The sequence below is a fragment of the Thamnophis sirtalis genome, unplaced genomic scaffold (genome assembly GCF_051295495.1).
Source record: "Thamnophis sirtalis isolate CommonGarterSnake01/CBP01778 unplaced genomic scaffold, rThaSir2_p1.2 scaffold_14, whole genome shotgun sequence".
NCBI lineage: Eukaryota > Metazoa > Chordata > Lepidosauria > Squamata > Natricidae > Thamnophis > Thamnophis sirtalis.
In genome coordinates, this window is record NW_028261394.1 from 14,341,665 (window position 1) to 14,365,267 (window position 23,603).

At 43.8% G+C, this 23,603-nt stretch overlaps 1 protein-coding gene across 3 annotated transcripts in view; it reads left to right on the top strand.

Annotated features, from left to right (window-relative positions):
* Nucleotides 1-23,603, top strand: part of LOC106540301 (syntaxin-binding protein 4) — a 69,821-nt gene that overhangs the window by 45,374 nt on the left and 844 nt on the right. Inside the window, exons 11-20 of one of the 3 annotated variants that reach the window (XM_087729387.1) lie at nucleotides 39-111; nucleotides 2,686-2,783; nucleotides 5,064-5,160; nucleotides 6,794-6,915; nucleotides 9,447-9,539; nucleotides 12,970-13,035; nucleotides 14,562-14,765; nucleotides 18,380-18,496; nucleotides 20,309-20,355; nucleotides 21,432-21,565. In XM_087729387.1, coding sequence (XP_087585513.1) covers nucleotides 39-111; nucleotides 2,686-2,783; nucleotides 5,064-5,160; nucleotides 6,794-6,915; nucleotides 9,447-9,539; nucleotides 12,970-13,035; nucleotides 14,562-14,765; nucleotides 18,380-18,496; nucleotides 20,309-20,355; nucleotides 21,432-21,565 — 1,051 coding nt within the window. The remainder of the gene's footprint in view (nucleotides 1-38; nucleotides 112-2,685; nucleotides 2,784-5,063; nucleotides 5,161-6,793; nucleotides 6,916-9,446; nucleotides 9,540-12,969; nucleotides 13,036-14,561; nucleotides 14,766-18,379; nucleotides 18,497-20,308; nucleotides 20,356-21,431; nucleotides 21,566-23,603) is intronic. The other 2 variants (XM_087729389.1, XM_087729390.1) reach the window with 2 other exon arrangements.

A 23,603-nucleotide genomic window follows, 5' to 3' on the forward strand; every position in this document is an offset into this window, starting at 1 on the left:
TAATTTTCTCCTCCTGCATTTTTCCATTTTTTTTCCAGAACAGACACAACAGCCACTTTCCTGTGCCTTCTTCATCTCCAGATGTCTGCCCGCCAGAGTGTATCATTTCTGGTAAAGTCATTTTGCTCTGGGATTAGGAGGGATTATAGTAGGATATGGAAACTTCTTGAATGCCAGTTCATGAGACCATTATTAGAACATAGCACATGGAATAATAAAGTTGGAAGGGATCTCAAAAGATCTCCTGCTTGAGCACCAGACCCCATCCCATTCCAGACCAACGTCCAGTCTTTTTTTGAAAGCCTCCAGTGATGGATCACCCACAACTTCTGAAGCCAAGCTACTCCATTGTTTGATTGCTTTCTCCACTAGGAAATTTCTCCTTAGTTCTATGTTGCTTCTCTCCTTGGTTAGTCCCATCCTGACTATAATGGAAATCTACTCAAATGTTTTCCTGGGATTTATATACATTGGCCCTATCTAACAAAATGAAATTCAATGTAGCGAAAAGTAAACTCCTACACTTAGGTTAAAAAAAACCCACCAAAAGTATACATATAAACTGGGTGAAACCAAGCTTAATAGCAGTAACTCTGTGAGGGATCTTGGAGTCTTAGTGGACAACCAGCTAAATAGAAGATAACTGTGCAGCGGCAGCCAAAAAAGGCAATGCAATCCTAAATTGCATTAAGGAATACAAGCAAGATCAAGTGAGGTACTGATACCACTCTATAAAGTCTTAGTAAGACCACACCTAGAGTACTGCATCCAGTTTTGGTCACCGCACCATTAAAAAAGATGTTGAGACTCTAGAAAGAGTGCAGAGAAGAGCAACCAGGATGATGAGGGGACTGGAGGCTAAAACATACAATGAACGGCTGCAGGAACTGGGCCTGGCTAGTCTAGGGAAGAGAAAGACCAGGGGAGACAGGATAGCAGTCTTCCAGTATTTGAGGGGCTGCCACAGAGAGGAGGGGGTCAAGCTATTTTCCAAAGCACCCGAAGGCCAGACAAGGAACAATGGATGGAAACTGAACAAGGAGAAATTCAACCTGAAAATAAGGAGAAATTTTCTGACAGTGAGAACAATCAACCAATGGAACAGAAGTTGTCTTCAGAAGTTGTGGCAATTTCATCCCTGGAAGATTTCAAGAAGAGACTGGACTGCCACCTGTCAGAAATCTGATTGGTCTCCTGCTTGAGGGGGGGGGTTGAACTAGATGATTTACAAGGTCCCTTCCAACTCTATTAATCTGTGATGTTTGGTGCTTTGGAAAACAGTTTCACCCCCTGGTCTTTGTAGGAGCCCCTCAAATATTGGAACACTGCTGTTATGTCTCCTCTAGTTCTTCTTTTCACTAGAGAAATCCAATTCCCACAATGGTTTTTTATATGTTTAAGCCTCCAGCTGCCTAATCATCTTTGTGGTTCTTCTCTGCACTCTTTCCAGTGTGCAGAGAAGATTGTGATTGCCTGTGATTTTGATTCCCTGTGGTCCAAAAGCTTAAAGATCCATCATGCTGTATTGGTGACAGTGCTGGACCAAGAATGGTGAGATCCAAGTTGCAGCCCTCCCCTCACTCTCCTTCAACCATAGACATTTTACTGGGTGTATTTGGACAGATACTCGTTCCTGGGTCAACCTACCTTCCAAAATTGTTCTGGGAAAAAAGTTTGGGATTCTGTAGACTGCATAACTGGAGGTCCCTTTCTAAAGATTTCCCTGAAGCCCAGATTGTCTTCAACTGCTATCAACTGTTGCTGAACACCTTAATATTAAGAATGGAAGAACTGGGTTCTGTGGGACAGATGGGATGAAAAAAATATGAAAGTTGATGAGGTTTAAAAGTAAAAAAAATTTTTTTTTACTTTGGACACAGTCATATTTTTATCTTGGGCACAACCATTTTCCAGTCTTCTTTTGCCCCTAGTACTTTTCCAAAGTTCTTTTTGGTGGTACCTGAGGAAAGAAAAGTTGGAATCATAGAATGATAGGGCTAGAAGGAATCTCCTAGTGTACAAACTCCTGCTCAAACAGGAGACCCCATACCACCCTGACAGATGCCTCTCCAAACTTTTCTTGAAAACTTCCAGTGATGGAGGATCCAAAACCTTTGGAGGCAAAATGTTCCACTGATTAATTGTTTCACTTTCAGGAATGGTCTCCTGAATTCTAGGTTGGCTTTCTCTTGGCTAATCTTCCATTTGTTACTTCTTCTTCTCCTACCCTTGGTGTTCTGACCTAGGCTTCCCAAGGGCATGAAGCCAACTCCTTGTCCCTACAAAAACTACTATTATTATGCCTTCCCCTGGCAGCTCTGCACATGCGCACATCAGGAATAAGCCCCAGCTGTTCTTCTGCCCCATTGATCTCCGACTCTGAAGGCAGCTGATAACTGGCATACGGCTCTGGCTCCCTCTCTGCCTCCGACACAGAGCCCTCATCAGAGCCTTCCCCAGACTCCAGGACTGGCCCATGTTCCTCCCCAACCTCCTCACTGTCTGAATCTGCTCCCAGCTCTGGAGCGCCACAACACCTGCGTGCTTTAGACAATAGGTTGACCCCCTCTTTTCTGTCATGGCCCCTCAAATACTGAAAGACTGCTATCATGTCACCGCTAGTCCTTCTGTTCATTAGGCTTGATGTATCTAGTTGGCTGGTTCTGTCCTTTCTCTTCCTTACAGCTCCTGCTTCTCCTTCAAGCCAAGAATCCTCATCAACTCCCAAGCCTAAAGTACCCCTGGACCCTCACGTTCGTCTCAAGGATGGCAAACTTGAATTGGTGAGTCCAACCCAACAGGCGATTACAGACAAATTAAAGGATTGGATGTAGGATAGGTGTAGGCTCCTTCGGTGCCAGTTAACTGACTTGATTGAATTCAAGGGGTGGGTTTTTCATATCTTGGGAGGCCATGCTAACTTGGGTTAGGTCATCCCTTGTCATTTTCTAAGCATATTTTGTGCACCTATGCTATTTCTTCAGATTATATTTTAATGGATTGATTTCATGGCTTGGAATGAAGATCATATACTGATTCCAAGCCATGATCCATACTTGGAGACCTCCTGTGATGACCCGGAGCAATGCCCAGAGGCAACACAGACAGCTGATAGTTCAAATCGCCCCTTTATTGCTCCAACTTTCTTCCAAACGCTGCCACATTATGGCAAGTCCCAGAGCAAAGTGATCACACACACACACACACACACACACATACCCCTCCAGCAGCCTCTGGTTGCAAGTAGTCCAACAAAACGCTATTAGCACAATGGCTTCAAAGCAAGAAATCCAGTGGGGCAAAGGAATAAGTCAATGAGTCCAGGAAGCAAAGGAACAAGGCAATTAATCCAGGAAGCAAGGATTAAAGCAAGAAATCCAGGAAACTCCAAATGTCTGCAGCAGCACCCAAAACTCCATGAATTCAGTGTTTGTTCCTGACAAACGCCCCTCCCCACAGCATCTCCTTTAATCTCACTCCCCAGGTGTGCCTTGTGAAGAGGGACAGGGTGCTCTCCTCCCAAGTCGTTGGCTCAGCCTGCACTGTTCCTGCCTTCTCTCCACTCTTCACGCTCGAGGATCAGGAGAAGGCAGTTCTTTCTCATCGCCTGAGCTTTGTCACTCCTCATTCCCACTGCCTACCCTCTTGGTTGTTCTGGTCCCTGCTAGCAAGCCACCCAACTCTTGAGGGTCCTTGGCCTGCCTCCACCCCACATTTCTCCAAAGCCAATGATGCTGCCCCCCCAGTCTGGCTCAGCTCCAGCTCTGGCTTGTCTTCCTCCTCAAGGGGACATGACACCTCCACCCATGACTTTTTTTTCCAAAAGGCCCTGCAATGCGGTCTGGTCCACTTTTCAGGAAGTCTTCCATTTCTGATCAAGCTTGATATAGGGCTGATTTCCCAAGAAGGTTCCCATCCTAAAGATGACTTTGGATGTAGGAGAAGAGCTTTGCTTAACCTGAGTGGCCTCCACTGGTGTAGATTTCAACTCTTCAGTTGCTCAGAATGCATGGCCGTAGCTCAAAATCCTGGGATCTGTAAGGCTTTCTAAAATGTGGATGGAAATACCAGGAAAGTGAGACCACATTTCTAAGATTTTTAAAAAAAATAATTTTTATTGAACTTATTTAAACGTTCAAAAACAAAACACAAATTTCCACTCATTACAGCGATTCCATATCAGTATCCTTAATGTCATTCATATTTACATAAGCTCTATTTCTATAATATACTCTATTTTATGTAGTCACTTAGAATATAGTCATGTTTACAGATATATACAGTGTTATCATATTTGTTGTAGATAATATTTAATTCTTATACAGTAACTTGTGACTATCATCCAACTATTTATACCATCCACTCCACACTTTATAATACTCCGATTCTTCTCTATCCTTCAGTTCCATGGTCAACCTATCCATCTCTGCACACTCAAATACCTTTCTTTTTTCTTATTTTTTTCTTTTTTTAAATTCTCTTACATATCATTTTAAGTATACATTCACGTAATTGTTATTCTTCTTTACATTTGTCATTCTTATACATTTGTTATTTCATTTAATAGGTTATAATATACAGTTTGGGTTGCTTTATTTACATCCCTTCTGCCGGTTGTAACACCACCTTATTGTCCCTTTCTTTTCTCCCTTCCTCCCTTCTCTACTTCCTTCCTTCCTCCTCTCCTTCCCCTTCCTTCTTCCCTTACCTCTCCCATACTCCTACTCTTCCTCTTCCCCTTCCCCTTCCTACCCTCTCTCTTTTTCTTTCTCTCCCTTCCAACCTCCTCTCTTTATCTCTTTCTTCTTTCCCTCCTCTTCCTCTCATTATCTCCTCCTCTCTCCCTTTCTTTTTCTGTTGTTGTAGGTGTCTCTTTCAAATCTCAGTTTATGTTTTCTTGAGATGATTCAAATACCTTTCTTATTATCATAGCATCTGAAGGGATATTACTCTGTTTCCAATTCTGAGCGAATACTCTTCTTGCTGCAGTTAATATATGTAATATTATGGATTGAATTTTCATTGGTATCGCTTTTCTCACTGTCTGTTTTTTGGACTTGCAGATGTTACAGTACTTAAACCTCGATATGAGCGAAGAGAAGAAAAGACAGCTACGGCAGAGACTGACAACTGACTCCCAAGGCACAATAGCCTATGGAGGTAAGAAAAAAAAACATAGAGATACTTTAAGCTTTCAAGATTCTCTTAATTAATCCTATAGATGAAATAGAGCTAGTATTCCTGGTTATGTATCATGTCTCAACTGCCTAAAAGGGGTAACTTCAATCTTGCAGGTCTAAGACTAGTCCTTTCTAGAGAGGGCCCCCTCTGAGATGCTTCCTCCACCCTCATCCCTCCTGCAGACTCAGATTTCATTTATTGGACTGTTGTCTAGGCCAGGGGTCAGCAATCCGTGGCTCTGGAGCCACATGTGGCTCTCTCATCCCTCTGCTGCAGCTCCCTATCGTCGGTCGGCTCCACAATTGATTGGGCTTTCGGTTAGGACAGGTAGAGGAAAAAGGAGGCCGCACTAGGAGAAGACTCTATGGTGGGGGAACCCGACTTCCAGTGGGCTCCAAAATTGAACAAGGGCCTTCCGTTTAGGACCTTTGTGGCTCTTTGAGGGTTTAAGGTTGCCGACCCCTGGTCTAGGCCACAAGTCTTAAAGTCACCCTGCTCTAGACCTTCAGCTGTTTCTTCGGGTTTTATTTGTGAATTTATTTTTACCTTTCTTGCGGCCTTCCTTAAATGAACCCCACCAATCTAATGGGCTTTGACTATCTTAATCTCCAGTTAGTATAAGCAACAGCTGTTCCATATGGTTGGGGTACAGCTCAGAGAGTGGGAAAGCTGGATGCTATGTTGACAGAGGCTACTTGGTGGTAGAAAACAAGTTTCAGGAGAGATGCCTTTAATTAGAAGATGGGACATAATTTTTGGAGAGTTCTTCCTGATTTTCTGTGTGAGCGTTAGGAAGCAAAAGAAGAGTTGGTCCCAAGATTGTTTCTGTCAACAATGACCGATAAGTTGAGCAAGGCCTCCCTCTAATGGCTACTTGGGGAGGTAATTCTCCTGAATTAAAGAGGTAGTTTTTAAGAAGATGTTGGATAACCATTTGTCTGAAGTGGTGCAGGGTATCCTATCTAAGCAGGGGGTTGGACTAGAATACCTCCAAGGTCCCTTCCAACTCTGTTATTCTATTCTATTCTATTCCATTCCATTCTGTATTCTTTATTCTACTCCTCTCCACTCCACTCCATTCTATTCTACTCTATTCTGTATTCCATATTCTACTCTATTCTGTATTGTCAGTTCTATTCTATTCTATTCTTCTATTCTCCATTCTCTATTCTGTTCTATTCTATTCTGTTCTTCTATTCTGTTCTGTTCTATTCTACTCTACTCTTCATTCTATTCTATTCTATTCCGTATTCTACTCTACTCTACTCTTATTTCTATTCTATTCTATTCTACTCTACTCTTACTTCTATTTTATTCTATTCTGTTCTGTTCCGTATTCCGTATTCCCTATTCCGTATTCCCTATCCCCTATTCCGTACTCTACTCTATTCTACTCTACTCTACTCTACTCTACTCTACTCTACTCTACTCTACTCTACTCTACTCTACTCTACTCTACTCTACCCTACCCTACCCTACCCTACCCTATCCTATTCCATTTGTTAGCATTTCTATGAGAGGAGATGATGCTTTCCAAACTTTCTGCTAAATTAAGACCATGTCACCAGCCTTTCTGGGTTTGCCTGAGTCCCTCCTTTCTCTTTGAACCCAGATTTCCTCCACGTTCTCAAGGACTTGCTTCCAGAAGAAGACACAGATCTCCATTCAAATTCTGCACTTTTCAGTCCTCTTGAAGTGGCTACTTTGCTGGACATGTCCGCTTTCCATTCTCCGGTCAGTGTTGAACTACCCAAAGTTTTATTGCCCTCTTCTGATGTGTTTACTTGGATTGTTGGTTATTACCTTTGAAGCCTTGCATGGCATATGTCCAGGTTACTTCTTGAATCGGCTCACCCCAGAAGGAGCAATCCAAATGGACCATCCCTTAAACATGAGCCAGCAGCCAAATCAGCGAATACAATCCTTGGTTGTATAAACAAAGATGTAGACTCAACATCACATGAAGAATTAGTACCGCTTTATAAAGCCTTATTAAGGCCACCACCTGGAATACTGCATCCAGTTTTGGTCATCACATTACAGAAAAAAGATGTTGAGACTTTGGAAAAAGTTGCAGAGAAGAGCAACTAGGATGATTAAGGGCCTGGAGACAAAAACATATGAAAAACGGCTGCAGGATTTGGGTATGGCTAGTCTAGAGAAAAAATAGAATAAAATAGAGCTGGAAGGGACCTTGGAGATCTTCTAGTCCAACCCGCTCCTCAAGCAGGAGACCCTGTAGTATTTCAGATAAGTGGCTGTCTAGTTTCTTCTTACAAGCCTCCAGTGATGGAGCAACCATGGCTTCTGAAGGCAAAGCTGTTCCACTGGTTAATTCACTGTTAGGAAGTTTCACCTTAATTCCAGGCCGCTTCTCTTTTTGATTAGTTTCCAACCATTGTTTCTTGTCCTGCCTTTTGGTTCTTTGGAGAATAATTTGACCCCCAAATCTTCTTTGTGGCAGCCCCTCAAATACTGGAATACTGCTATCATGTTGCCCCTCATTATTCTTTTCTTTAGATTAGCCAAACCGAAATCCTACAGCCATTCTTCATATGTTTTAGTCAGGACTAATGGAGGGGACTAAGGAGGACCTGATAGCAGTATTCTAGTATTTGTGGAGGTGTCACATAGAAGGGGGAGGGGTTCAATTTATTTTTCAAGACAAGGCAAGAAACAATGGGTGGAACCTAAGCAAGGAAAGAAGCAACCTTGAATTAAAGAAAAAACTTCCTAACAGTGAGGGCAATTAACCAGTGGAACAACTTGCCTCCAGAAGTCGTGGGTGCTTCATCACTGGAGGTTTTTAAGAGGAGACTGGACAGGAACCTGTCTGAAATGGTATAGGTTCTCCTGATTGAGTAGGGGGTTGGACTAGAAGACCTCCAAGGTCCCTTTCAGCTCTATTCTGATTGATCGATTGGGACTGGCCCACCCTATCAACACTGGCAGAGGGATATATTGTGGATCCCATCAGTCAAGGAATTCCGGCTAGCGGGATCCAAGAGAAAGTCCTTCTCTGCTGCGGCTCCTGCTCTTTGGAACGTTTTACCCCCTGTGGTGAGATCATATCCCACCGTTCTGATCTTCTGGTACTGCCAAATGGCTTGGAGCCCCAATGGGGGGGGGGGGGAATCATAGATTTTAGTCACATGATTGCAGGATGCTGAAAATGAATGTCAATGTGGGTCTGTTACTGAACACTCAAAATGCAATCATGTGATCGTGGAGTTTTGAATTTTGAATCTGGTCCTAAGTACTTTTTTTTGCGGGGGGGGGGATTTCCTAATTTTAGGGGACTTGGTGGCTCAGTGGCTAAGACGCTGAGCTTGTTGATCAGAAAGGTTGGCAGTTCGGTGGTTCAAATCCCTAGCACTGTGTAACAGAGTGAGCTCCCATTGCTTGTCCCAGCTTCTGCCAACCTACAGTTCGAAAGCACGTAAAAAATGCAAGTAGAAAAATAGGAACCACCTTTGGTGGGAAGGCAACAGCGTTCTGTGTGCCTTCGGTGTTGAGACATGCCGGCCACATGACCACGGAGACATCTTCGGACAACACTAGCTCTTCGGCTTTGAAACAGAGATGAGCACCACCCCCTAGAGTTGGGAACGACTGGCACATATATCCAAGGGGAACCTTTACCTTTACTTTATCATAACTTTGAACAGTTGCTAAGTGACTGGTTGTAAATCAAGAATTACTGTGTACTTGGGGATAATTTATATCATTTAGCTAGAGCTAGCGAGGCTGAAGTTAGCTGTACACAAAACCACTTTGAAAATAGAGAATTCATATCAACAGATCCCAAAGGTGCTTTTTCTAAAGGCAACTGGACATTGTGTTTCCTTGAAGGCATTTCATGTCTCATCCAAGAAGCTTCTTCGGTTCTGACTGAATGGTGGAGGAACTAAAGAAGCTTCTTGGATGAGAAGTAAAATGTTGGAAAAAAAAACCAGAAGGAAGTCCAGTTGCCTTTTGAAAAAACACCTTTGGGGCAACCATGACCTTGATGACTGAGAATCTTCACTGACATATCAGCAAATCTCTCTCTTTCTCTCTCTCTCTCAATCCCATAATTTCAGGATCCCTCCTGGGTTGCAAAATCCTCTAGCTGGCTTAGTGCTTCATCACGTGATCGTGATTTATTTTTGCACAGCTACTCTGCTTGATCAATGCTCTGAGCACACCAAAATAGATTTAGGAATCTCGCAGGTGGGTTTGGATTACTCATCTGCTTTCTTGACTAGATCAACTTCTCTTTGCAGACGTCTGACTCTCTCAGTTCCAATGAGAATGAGAAGCTGGATAACCTACATCTGGAAATGGTGGTGTTACAGGAGGAAGTCCAGAGGCTGAAGGTAAGGCTGCCAATCAGAAGGCTTAATTTTGATGTAAGTTGATGATGGCCATTGGCATAATAGCAATAGCAACAGCACTTAGACTTATATACCACTTTAAAATGCTTTACAGCTTTCTCTAAGCAGTTTACAGAGTCAGCCGCTTGTCCCCAACAATCTGGGTCCTCATTTTATCCACCTCGAAGGATGGAAGGCTGAGTCAACCTTGAGCCTGGTGAGATTTGAACTGCTGACAGAGTTAGCCTGCAATACTGCATTCTAACCTCTTTGCACCATGGAAGGAAGGAAGGAAGGAAGGAAGGAAGGAAGGAAGGAAGGAAAGAAAGAAAGAAAGAAAGAAAGAAAGAAAGAAAGAAAGAAAGAAAGAAAGAAGGAGAAAATAGCAATAGCACTTAGACATATGCTGCTTCACAGTGTTTTACAGCACTTTAGCCGGTCAGGATCAAACTCCTGGCAGTGAACAGTGAGTTAGCCTGCAATACTGCATTCTAACCACTGGAGGACATGATAGCAGTATTCCAATATTTGACGGGTTGCCACAGAGAAGAGGGAGGCACCAAAAGTCAAGAGAAGAAAAATGGATGGAAACTAACCAAAGAGAGAAGCAACCTGGATTTAAGCAGAAACTTCCTAACAGTGAGGACAATTAACCTGTGGAACAGCTTGTCTCCAGAAATCGTAGGCGCTCCATCACTGGATGCTTTTAAGAAGAGACTGGACAGCCACCTGTCTGAAATAGTATAGGTCAGTGGCAAACCTTTTTGGCACCGAGTGCTGAAACGGGGGGGGGGGGCGCATGGGGGAGCACTGGAAACCGGAAGAGTAGGTCCCCATCACACATGCGTGTATCGGGAAGCTGAGCTTCCGGTTCCTGGCACACATAGGCACATGAAGATCAGCTGGCTGGAACCTGGAAGAGCAACGTGCGACAGCTGGCGTGCCCAGAGAGATGGCTCTATGTGGCACTTCTGGCACGTGCCATAACTTCACTATCATAGGTTCTCCTGCTTGAGCAGGGGTGGGGGAACTGAAGACCTCTAAGGTCCCTTGCAGCTCATTCATTCCATTCTATTGTCTGAGACGTCTTCTTGAGTTACTTTCCTGGCCTCAGGCTCAAGCTTCTCTTATCTGACCATGGTTTTGATAGTGATTTTTCTTCCTGTCATTCCCTCTGCCCTCTGTGTTCATCCCGGTGACCTGGGAAGTTTATTTCAAAGGGGATGTTCATAAATCTGCCTCTCTTCAGAGCAGATTTAGCCTGAGAGATATTTCTGGGATGGTTGGGCACAGTGGTGGGAGTCAAATAATTTCACAACCGGTTCTCTGACCTAATGACCAGATGGGTAGGTGTGGCTCAGTGGTCATGTGACTGGGTGGGCGTGGCCAACTCAATGTCACTCACATCGATGGGCGCTTCGCCTTAGCTGTTACAATGTAATAAGGGTTAACTGGAGAGGCAGTTTCTGTAAGCAGGGCAATAAAGATTAGGCTAGAAACAACACCAGAATGTTTCCTTCCTGCCTTCCTTACAGGATTAGCCCTGTAAAGTGGAAAAAAAAACAAAATGGGATTTCTTCCAACAACCGGTTTTCCAAACTGCTTAGAAAGTTAATAACCGGTTCTCTCGAATAGGCGAGACTGGCTGAATCCCACCACTGGTTGGGCAGTTCCAGGATGGGATGAATTTTAGGAGAAGCCCAGTACTCAGCACCCATTTTGCAACAGTGTGCTGCGCCTGCACGACCTCTGCCGAGCAGTGGGGTGTTGCAAGGTTGTGACTACAACGCCTGGCCCCGTGCACAGCGTACCGGTTGTGGCGTGATCCGGAACCCACTACTGATGTGAATGTATGCTTTTAAGCAAATTGAATAGATTTGTGAATGGGATTTATGAATGGGATTTCCCCTCTATTTGTAATTCCTGGATCTTTCTGTCTTTGTTATTTTCTACACTGTCTTCAAGGTGTAGAAATGTTCTGTAGTCAGACTATAGAGGTATCAGTAAAGTCAACAATGTGTTTTTGTTGCTGTTACTGCTCTAGCAGTCGTGGTGATCGTTGTTTTAACCTTTTTAAAACAGTCCATGTAGGGTGTGAGTTTTAAACTGGAGGCAGGGGAGGGGTCGTGCCCTGTATGTTCAGCTGGTAAGTGGTTTCAGGGTTAAAATTTGGCTTTATTTCTGGAAGGGGGGAAAGCTCTAACATGTTTTGGAGTGGATGAAGCCATACCTCCCCCAAATGTTCCCCTTCAACACAACTTTGGACAGCCATTAGGGTCCATGAGAAAATTTTGGTGGTCCACAGAAAAATTATTTGTATTTTTATTTATTTTGCACTAAATCAGGGGTCCTCAAACTACGGCCCCTGCAAGGGATATGTGCAATGAATACTTGTGTTGCTGCAGAGAGTCTCCCCTTTCGGGGTCTTTTTATGGGGGTCGGAGGGGGCAGAAATTCCGACTTGGGGTCTGCTTCAGCCTCCTGGTGTGGGGCTTTGGGCGAAGGTTGGAGGGAAGCATCGCTGGTGGCAAAGAGCCAGAGGGCCTCATTCCAGTGGGACTGCATCATGCCCTGGAACTGGTTGACCATCTCAGCCCACTGAGCCTCCAGGCACCGGTACCTGGCCTTGCACTCCAGCAGGTCTTCCCTTTGCTTGGAAAGCCTATGCTGGTAGTTGTCAGTGAAGTGCTTCTGCTGAGCCTCCTTCTCGGTCAGATCCAATTTAAACTGAGCCAGCTATTTTGCCAACTCTTTCTCCTGGTGGCTGCTTAGCGCCAACAACTGCTTCCTGTTGGGGCCCTAAGGAGCCCGGGTGGGCGAGGAGTGGTTGGGAGAGAAGGGGCAAGTAGAGGCTGGTGCGGCGCCCCTCGATGTGAGTGACATTGAGTTGGCCATGCCCACCCAGTCACATGCCCACGTAGCCACATCTGCCCATCCAGTCATTAGGCAGATCATATTAGTGGACCGCAGGATTTAAAATTATGAATTTAGTGGTCCCTGAGATCTGAAATGTTGGTGATCCTTGGATTAGAAGACCTCCAAGATTCCTTCCAGCCCTATTATTTTATGATTCTGTATCTATCTGGAAAAGACAGGGATGAGCAGAAGACCACGATCAACTCAGACCTACCAACTAGGCTTCCTCACTGATTTCACCCGAAGGTGTGGGTGTCAGCCTTTCGACTTTTATTCAAATGATGTCAAGAAGGCCACTTTCCATTCCCATGGCCAGGATGAGCTGGTTTGCTGACAGTTAAGGACACCATTACCAAGGCTACCAAACTCTGACATGGTTTGAGGAACAGACAGTCACAGGTCGGAATGGAGATTATTATGATTATTATTTTAGAACACACTGTCTGGATTGATGACACTGTAATCCTTCCCCCTTCCCCCCTTCCCCTCCCTCCTCTCCTCTCCCTCCCCTCCCCAGTCTCTCCTGAAGGCGGTGGAAAGCAATAAGAAGTCTATGGAAGACGAGCATCACAAATTGAACCAGGTCAGTGATGGGGACTGGTTGCACATCTCTGTTTCATTGACCTGAAGATGTGCAGAATTAAGGCTTATGGTGGTGATAACAGCTCCCAAAGCTCGAACTCTTACATACAGGCAGTCCTTGACTTACAAACCATTCATTTAGTGACCGTTGGAAGTCACAACGGAACCAAAGAAAGGGATTTAGGGCCAGCTTTTAAACTTAAAAACCATTGCAGCCTCCTTTCGCCATCTGATCAAAATTCAAGAACTTGGCAACTGGCATGTACTCATGATGGTTGTGCTGTCAAGAGGTCATGTGATCACAATCTGTAACCTTACCAAATGGATTCCAACAAGCAAAGTCAATGTGGGTGAGTCAGATTCACTTAAACTGTTGTAGAAAAGATGGGACACGCAAGCCAGTTCTTCAGGGAAGGAAATGTTTATTGCGCAGGTTCAGAATGAATGGCCTGAACAATGAGTGAAAGTCAGGAAATTCCTTATATAGTTTATCGCTTTCAGCTAAAGCCATCTGTTAGTTTTGGAAACACCCCTTAAAATTTGCCCTTGAGTTACAGGAAGTTACAGGAAGTATACATGGGTCAGCTAACGGACCAGCATAGCTCGTATTTTGAGGAACTGACAATATATGTCTACCAAACAGATTAACAGCCGAGCCAGAAAATGGGCTGAAATAGATGTTTTGCCTCAGCATATTTCATGTACAGATTTCTTTCTAACTCGTGTCTAACCGCACTATGTCCTAAAAACAAACCTTGCAATTTCTATATGAACAGTTAAAGCTTAATATCATGAAACCCTAGTCTGGTTCAGGCTTGAGGCCTACTTTGGTTCAGCCTGCCACCTTAAAACGATCACACAATTCTCTTAACAATTCCAGTCATTCTCTTAAGAAGTGGCCCAGAATTTGTAAAATGGGGGGGGGGGCTCACTTAACAGTTGCCTTGCTTAGCAACAGATACCGTATTTGGGGCTCACTTTTGGTCGTAACTCAAGGACTGCCAGTCTTCCTGACAGATGGAACTAGAGTCACCATCAAATTCAGGTTCTGTAAAGTGGAATTGGATATATGATGATTTTGTTTACCAGTTCTAAATAGTTTTCTTTCTTCAACCACGTTCGATTCATGGCTTCTATCAAACATGCCTATGTTCCTTTCCACCATTCCCAAACGTTTACCCTGATCGTCACCCCTCCAAAGATTTATCCTCGCTCTCATCCTTCTCCCTCTTTAAATAGCAGACATACTCAGTGTCTTTAATCACTGAGCCATCACATCCCCTTATTGTAAGGTTATAGTAACAGAATCTTGGAGGCCTTACTTTCCCTTCCTTTGTTTTTACTTTCCAGTAAACCAGGAGAGTCCCTTGGGTGTGATGTTTGCCTCACCTGCTTTCCTCTGTGGGCTCCACTGCCTCTTATCTTAACCGTTGCCTAATCTGCAGCTCCTCCTCTTGTCTCCCAAGGTCTTTCTCACATACACCATGACCTCTCCCATCTCTTTTTCTCTTCCTCCCCAAATCTTAGAAGGCGTTGAACTTCCTCCAAGAGAACCAGTGTCTGCAGAACAAGCTGCAAGCTGCAGAGGTCTTCCGGTGGCAAGCCCAGAGCGCGGAACAGGATTACGAAGAAGTCATCCACCTGTTGGAAGCTGAGATCATGGAGCTGAAATCCCAGATGACGGGGAAGAAGAACAAGGAGCTTTTGGAAGCAGAGGTCAGGCTGAAGCAGGTGGAAGTTAATGGCTTACTCTTGCTGATTTATTGATTTACAAACAGCATTCTCTTGAATGTCTTCAACTTTTTCTCTTAAAACCCTAGAGCTCTAAACTTTTTTTCAGGGTTTTAAATTAATTTCTGTATCAGATTATTAGTTACAACCAGGGGTGGGATTCAGCCAGTTCAGAACGGTTTGGGCAAAGCGGTTGTTATGATTTTGTGCAGTTCGAAGAACTGGTAATATTGACCACTGGCTAGCCACGCCCAGTCCCACCCCCACTCCACCCTGCCCTATATATTATCTTCCTTTTGCTATGCAGTCCAGCTAATCTCCATGCCTCGCCTGCTCTGCTCACCAAAGGTAAGCATGCCACCCGCTCGCCCTTCGCCTAGGGCAAGGGAGATGCCATTCCCCAGCTCCGGCCTTGCCCGAAAGCCTCTGCCTACTTGCTGCCCACCTCAGCCAGATCAGAAATACACCATTCCCCGGCTCAAGCCTTGCCCCAGAGGCGCCGCCTGCCTTGGCCAGGTTGGGAGATGCACTATTCCTTGGCTCTGGCCTTGCCCCAGACCTCTGCCCGCTCGTCGCCTGCCTCGGCTGGGTCAGGGGATGCACTCACATTTTTGGCAAACCAATTGTTAAATGGGTTGAATCTCACCACTGTTTACACCCCTATAGGGCGAGTCAGTGTCATTAACTCCATGCCATATACTGGAGTCTTTGCTGGGCCAGGAAAATATAGTTTACAGCTTGCTCTAAAATCCAGACATCCCCCCCCCCCATCCACACCAGGTAGAAATAATATTTACTAACAGGTGCTCTATTGTCTGTCTCGCCACCTGTCTGGCTCATGGTGCCCAGCTGTGTTTTGAGTCTGCTTCCAGCAGGAGCATTTTTACACCTTTTGATTAACAATCACTAGGCAACTATGGTATCCCATTTGAGAGAGTTGAAAAGCAAAATTTAGCCTATTCTGAAAAAGGGTCATGGTGGCTCAGTGGCTAAGACGCTCAGCTTATCAATCAAAAAGGTTGGCAGTTCAGTGGTTCGAATCCCTAGCGCTGCATAACGGAGTGAGCTCCCGTTACTTGTCCTAGCTTCTGCCAACCTAGCAGTTGAAAAGCACATAAAAATGAAAAAAAACTGGAACCACCTTTGATTGGAAGGTAACAGTGTTCCGTGCGCCTTCAACATTGTATCATGCCAGCCACATGACCACTGAGACGTCTTCAGACAGCGCTGGCTCTTCGGCTTTGGAACAGAAATAAGCACCGCCTCCTAGAGTCAGGAATGACTAGCACATATGTGTGAGGGGAACCTTTACCTTTATTCTGAAAAGTCACTGGAAAAAGCAGGACAGGTAATCCCCGATATACAACACTTCATTTAGTGACTGTTCAGAGTTACAACCACACTGAAAAAAGGACTTATGACCATTTTTCACACTTACAACCGTTGCAGCATCTCCACAGTCCCATAATCAAAATTCAGGCACTTGGTAACTGATTCATATTCATGATGGTTGCAGTGACCCAGGGTCATGCAATCCCCTTTTGCGACCTTCTGACAAACCAAGTCAATGGGGAAGCCAGATTCATTTAACAACTTTGGGACTAGCTTAAATAACTGCAGAGATTCACTTAACAACCTCTGGAATGAGCTGCCCCCGGAGCTTCGCATAATCCCCCACCTCCGGTCCTTCCGATGCGCCCTAAAAAGTTGGCTTTTCCAGCAAGCCAGCCTGGCCTGAACAAAATAAAATAAATGATTGATTTAATTGTTAATTTTAATCTAATTTTTCAAATGTTATTGTTAATATTAATTGGGTTTGTTTTTGGATACTCTATCTAATTTCCTTTTTAACTTGTGTAATATGTGTTTTTTTAATGTTGTACGCCACCCTGAGTCCTTTGGGAGAAGAGCGGCATATAAATCCAATAAACAAACAAACAAACAGACAGACAACCAATGAGGGAGAGAAGCAACCTGGAATTAAGGAGAAACTTCCTAACAGTGAGGACAATTAACCAGTGGAACAGCTTGCCACCAGAAGTTGTAGGTGCTTCATCACTGAAGGTTTTTAAGAAGAGACTGGATTAAACAGTCACTTGTCTGAGAATGGTATAGGTTCCCCTGCTTGAGCAGGGGCTGGACTAGAAGACCTCAAAGGTCCCTTCCAGCTCATTCTCATTCTATTCTCATTCTAACTGTGGCAAAAAGGTCATAAAATGAGGTAAAATTCATTTAACAAATGTTTCACTTAGTAACAGAAATGTTAGGCTCAATTGTGGTTGTACATCGAGGACTACCTGTACCTTAAATAGCTCAAGAAAATGACAGGCATGGAAGATCAGGTCCATATCTGAAGATCCATTAAATCAATTTGTTGCTATCCATGCCTATGCACAGGAATGTTCACAGAATAACAGAGTTGGAAGGGAACCTTAGAGCAGTGTTTCCCAACCTTGGCAACTTGAAGATGTCCGGACTTCAACTCCCAGAATTCCCCAGCCAGCGAATGCTGGCTGGGGAATTCTGGGAGTTGAAGTCCGGACATCTTCAAGTTGCCAAGGTTGGGAAACACTGCCTTAGAGGTCTTCTAGTCCAACCCCAGGCTTAAGCAGGAGACCCTGTATCATTCCAGACAAATGGCTGTGCAGTCTCTTCCTAAAAACCTCCAGTGATTGAGCATCTTCTCAACTAACAGACAGTACCTGCTTGGAGTTAAATACAAATAGAAATAAATAATAAAATACCAATAGAAATAAAGATGATGGAAAAACAGAAAAGGAAAGAAAGGGAATAGAGGAGATAAAGTGAGTGAAGGCAGGGGGGGGGGGGGAGAAAGAAACCAAAAGGATTGACTTCCTATTGTTTTGGTGCAGTAAGATACATAATAAAGTTATAGTATCAACTTTTTAGTTATGCTAAATAATAACCACCAGCCCTTTCTATAACAATAACCCACTTATTTGTCAAGATGCAAAGTCAAAATTTCACATTTTTTTCTTTCATGCAGAAAGTCCAGAAGATGTTTCCAAATAACCACAAAACTATTTTACATTTTTTTTCTCCCTAAATTAATGCAGTCAGTTTTGTAGGAATCCAGAGCGATGAACGAAAGTAAAAACAGTGTATAATAAAAACAGTAGAACTCACCTAAGGATGGCATCTGGCTTTATAACTATTCTGGACTCGAATAAAAACACTTCTCTGTGTGAGCATCAGCATCTTTTAACCACCCCATCATCCCTTGAGAGGTGGAGTCAGGGCACCTGAATGGAACTAGCAGTGTTTAATGGCCAGGTGCCCTTCCTGTCGCTAATGTGGAGTTTTGTTCACAGATACATATATTCTCAGTATGCCCAAGGAGAGAAATATCTGCCTCTACCTAGTATCAAACTCATAGCCTTCTGATTGTGAGGTGAGATCGCCACCTCTAGGTCACCACACCCCTCCTTGTGTGTCACCCTCATGCTTTTACTAACATTTTGGTTCTGGAGCAAAACTGATTTTGTAAACATTCAGGTGAGCAAACCTGTGTCAAGTCTAAAACTAATCATCTTCTCTTCCAACCTTGTCCTTCTCTCCCTTTCTCTCTTTTTCTATTTCCCCCCCAAAATCAGAGTGATGCCTTAGAACTGAAGAAGCACCTGTCCTCAGTGAACGAACAGCTGCAGAAGTCTGAGGTTGCGCAGAAACATCTGGAACTTTACAACCGGAAACTGCTCTTGTTTGTTCAGGTGACCTGTTCAGATTCAATCCAGGTCTAGATGAGTCTGTGGGAGTCTGTGGCTCCTTTACCACCTGTGGACTTCAACTTCCAGAATTCCTGAGCCAGGCCCGCTCTTGGGAATGGCTCGGGAATTCTGGGCGTTGAATCCACAGGTTGTAAATATCTATGGGGATTCTCAGTCATCCAGGTCATGGCTGTCCCAAAGATGCTTTTCCAAGAGGCAATCTGACATTCTGGAAAGTTCAAGAAAGTCCAGTTGCCTCTCGAAAAAGCATCTTTGAGACACATTTTTTTTCAGGGGTATTATAACTTTGAATAGGGTCATGGTGGCTCAGTCGACCTTGTCGATCAGAAGATTGGCAATTCAGCTGTTTGAATCCTTAGTGCTGCATAATGGAGTGAGCTCCCGTTAGTTGTCCCAGCTTCTGCCAACCTAGCAGTTCGAAAGAATGTAAAAATGTAAATAGAAAAATAGGAACCACCTTTGGTGGGAAGGTAACAGCATTTTATGTGCCTTCGGCATCTAGTCATGCCAATTACATGACCACGGAGAAATCTTTGGATAGCGCTGGCTCTTCAACTTTGAAACGGAGATGAGCACCGTCCCCTAGAGTCGGGAATGACTAGGACATATGTCCAAGGGGAACCTTTACCTTTACCTATAACTGAACAGAGTGGTGGGGTGGTTAGAGGTGGAGCTCTAATCTCACATTATGAGTTCAATCCTAGGTAGAGGCAGATACTTCTTGCTCTGGGCACAGTGAGAATAGATCTGCTGAACAAAACTCTGCATTGGCGACAGGGAAGGGCATCCGGCCATGTAAACACTCTGCTAGCTCCATTCAGTTGCCAAGACTCCACCCTGCATGGGATTATAGGGTCGTTAAATGATGATGATGATAACTTTGAATGGTTGTCGAACAAATGATTGTAAGTCAAGGGCTGCCTGTAATCTGTTCCAGGCTACCACCCTCTGATTAGAATGCAGTATTGCAGGCTAACTCTGCCGACTGCCAGCGGTTTGAATCCCACCAGGGTCAAGGTTGATTCAACTTTCCATCCTTCAGAGGTAAAATGAGGACCCAGATTGTTGGGGGCAAGAGGCTGACTCTGTGAACCGCTTAGAGAGAGCTGTAAAAGCACTGTGAAGTGGTATATAAATCTAAGTGCTATTGCTATCTGCCTTTAACTTTGACAACACCACCATGCATATCCTTATTTTGGTGGTGGGAAAGTGTTCACTTTTTCCATTAAAAACATACCTCTTGCCCAAAGATTAAAGGTTGGGAGACAAATACTTTTCCCCCCCATTTTTGCAGCTGAACTTTAGCACTGAAAAGATTGACCTTCATCTAATTTTGAACTTTGATTTAGCACTTAGCAATAGCACTTAAACTTATATGCTGCTTCACGGTGCTTTCCAGCCCCCTCTAAGCAGTTATAGGGTTAGCCTCTTGCCCCCAACAATTTGGGTCCTCATTTTACCCACCTCGGAAGGATGGAAGACTCAGTCAACCTTGAGCCTGGTGAGATTCGATCTGCCAAACTGCTGGCAACCAGTGATCATCAGAAGTAGCCTGCAGTACTGCACTCTAACACTGCGCCACTGAGAGTAAGAAGGTAAGACCTTCTTAAATTATTTCTGTTTCTATTTTTCCTCTAAGTGAAAAAAATGTGTCCTTCTTGAAGGGAGCCCTAAAAATTCAGCAAATTTTTCAATTAAAAAATAATTCAGCAAACAAAACAGATGTTTGCTAGTACGGATGAGGTCACTTTTCTGCAATGCTGACTCCCTTTTTCATTCTTTGTTTTTAACCAGCATGCCCACAGATTACTGAGCTCATCTTGCTCTTTACCCCACAAAAGGTAAGATTTTCCTTGAGCTTCATTCTTACCACGTGTGCAGCAGTGGTGGGATTCAAAGTTTTTTACTACCAGTTCTGTAGGCATGTGTGGCTTGGCGGGCATGGCTTAGTGGGCATGGCAGGGGAAGGATACTGTAAAATCTCCATTCCCTTCCAGGGCAAGGATACTGTAAAATCCCCATTCTCTTCCAGGGGAAGGATACTGTAAAATCCCCATTCTCTTCCAGGGGAAGGATACTGTAAAATCTCCATTCCCTCCCCACTCCAGGGCAAGGATACTGTAAAATCTCCATTCCCTTTCAGGGCAAGGATACTATAAAATCTCCATTCCCCCCACACTCCGGGGGGAGGTTACTGCAAAATTCCCATTCTCTTCCAGGGGAAGGATACTGTAAAATCTCCATTCCCTCCCCACTCCAGTGCAAGGATACTGTAAAATCTTCATTCCCTCCCCATTCCAGGGGAAGGATACTGTAAAATCTCCATTCCCTTTCAGGGCAAGGATACTGTAAAATCTCCATTCCCTCCCCACTTCGGGGGGAGGTTACTGCAAAATCCCCATTCTCTTCCAGGGGAAGGATACTGTAAAATACCCATTCCCTCCCCACTCCAGGGAAAGGTTACTGCAAAACTCATGACTTGAACTCCTGAATCTCCTGTTTTCTAGCCTGCTGCCTTAACCGCTAGACCAAACTGGCTCTTTCATAATGCAAGTAGCAAAGTTGAATACGTACAGGTTTCTTCACAGTTTCCCTGAGCAATAGCCCTTTTAGATAGTCCAGGCATGAAACCAAAACCGAGAATATTAATACTACTTTTATAATACTAGCAATAGAATCTTGCAAGTCTGAAAGCGCTTCTTTCTCTCCCTGCTCTTACCTTTACTTTCCAGAAAACTAGGCAAGGTCCCTTCTGAGATCCTTCCTCCAACCTGATTCCTTCTCTGGACTCAGATAGCTTTCATCTGACCATTGCCTAGGCTGAGGGTCTTCCATCTCCCAAGGTTATTCTCGTAGCCCATTACACTTAGAGACTACGAAGTAGGAATTCACAAATGATCACATTTTCCCTCCTAAGGATTGACAGCCAAGAGGATGAGGACAAGACAAAAGATGTCTCAGAGACTACCCTTCTCCCTTCAGAACTTGCCAGAATGTTGATCGCAGAAGGCAATGAACTGTTGGAGAACAACTCAAGTGCTACAAGAGATGGTAAGTTCCATTTGTAGGCAAGACCAGTTTCTTTTCTGCTATTACTACCCAACATGGCAGGATGGGAGGATGGCAGAACTAGAAAGCAAGGAAGATTTCTTCCAAGTCTTGCACAAACATTACCCTGTCCAAGGTGCTGAAGTTATGATTGTATCTTGCTTTGACCATCACTCTATACTTGACTTTGCTTGGCCATGTAGGGGCTTGATCTGAACTGAAACAAAGGTCCCTCAGCACAACATTGAATCTGAACTATTTGTGGTGCCCTGCCCTAGTGAGATCTAGTTTAATAGCTTAATTTATTTATTTATTAAATTTATATTGCCGACTATTTGCCCATGGAGAGACACAACATGGCTTCCATAATTTAAAAATTAACAGTTTACTTTATTGTCGTTGCACCTTGTACAATGAAATTAAATGCCATCTTCAGTGTACATTATACATAAAAACTAAAAACAATAACATACATCCTTCACATTCTATACAATTAAATTGAACACCCCTGATATTGCATTAATATTGCACTATACAGTAGAATTCAATATGGTTACTGCTCTGGGATAGAAGCTGTTGTTTCAGCCTATTTGTCCTTGATTTTATTATCCTGTACCATCTGCCAGATGATAATAGTTTTAAAAAAGGGTGAGCAAGATGAGATGGATCTTTAAGAATGTTGGTCAACCACTGCTCAGCAGTTACACCTCTACCTTACTCTGAGTACAAGTAATCCTTGACTTACAACCATTCATTTAGTAACCACTCAAAGTTATAAGTCCTGAAAAATGTGAGTTACAACCAGTCCTCCCACTTATAACCAATATAGCGTCCCCGCGGTACCATGATCACAATTTGGTTGCTTGGCATCCAAATAGCTATAGATGCAGCATCCTGGGGGAAGTCACCACTTATGACCTTCCAAGCAGACCTCTGGCAAGCAAAGTCAATGGGAAAAGCAGGTTTCACTTAAAGACTGTATGAGTCACTTAACGGCTACAATGATTTGTCAATGAACTCTGGCAAAATGTCATAAAATTTGGGCAACTTAACAACTTTGATTAACAAAGACATTTGGGTTTCTTGATAAGGCCACACTTGGAATCCTGCATCCAGTTTTGGTCGCCACGATGTAAAAAAGATGTGGAGACTCTAGAAAAAATGCAGAGAAGAGCAACAAAGATGATGAGGGGAGTGGAGGCTAAGCATATGAGGAATGGTTGCAGGAACTGGGCATGTCTAGTTGAATGAAAAGAAGGACTAGGGGGAGACATGGTAGCAGTCTTCCAATATCTCAGGGGCTGCCACAAAGAAGAGGGAGTCAAGCTATTCTACAAAGCACCTGAAGGTAGGACAAGAAGCAATGAGTGGAAACTAATCAAGGAGAGAAGCAACTTAGAACTGAGGAGGAATTTTCTGACAGTTAGAACAATTAATCAGTGGAACAATTTGCCTCCAGAAATTGTGGATGCTCCAATACTGGAAGTTTTAAAGAAGAGATTGAATAATCATTTGTCTGAAATGGTTTAGGGTTTCCTGCCTAGACAGGGGGTTGGACTAGAAGACCTCCAAGGTCTCTTCCAGCTTCCATTCTATTCTATTCTATTTTCTAACTCCTATTCTATTCTATTCTATTCTATTCTCTAACTCCTATTCTACTCTACCCTACCCTATTTGTATTCCTATTTCTATTCTATTCTATTTAGTGCTTGTAAGTCAAGGACCACTTGTAGCTGGTAAAGGGGGAGTTCTCATTTATTAAATGGCATTTACCAGCCCGTGATGGAGTAATATCTGATCCTTCCTCTCATGCATCCATTACAGAGGCAGAAGTGAGTAACAGCAGGAAAACAAGCAGATGAACGGAGGAAGCGAATGGAGACCCAGATTTGTTGGATAAAAGGAGTTAAAGAGTCAGTGTGTGAGCGAGGATGTAATTGAATTTTTCAGCTGAGATTAAATTTTGATATTAAAAAAAATTCAAGAGGGGTGAGTGGGAGCTTGTCTGGTATACCAGCTGCTGATGTTTCTATTCTGAGCA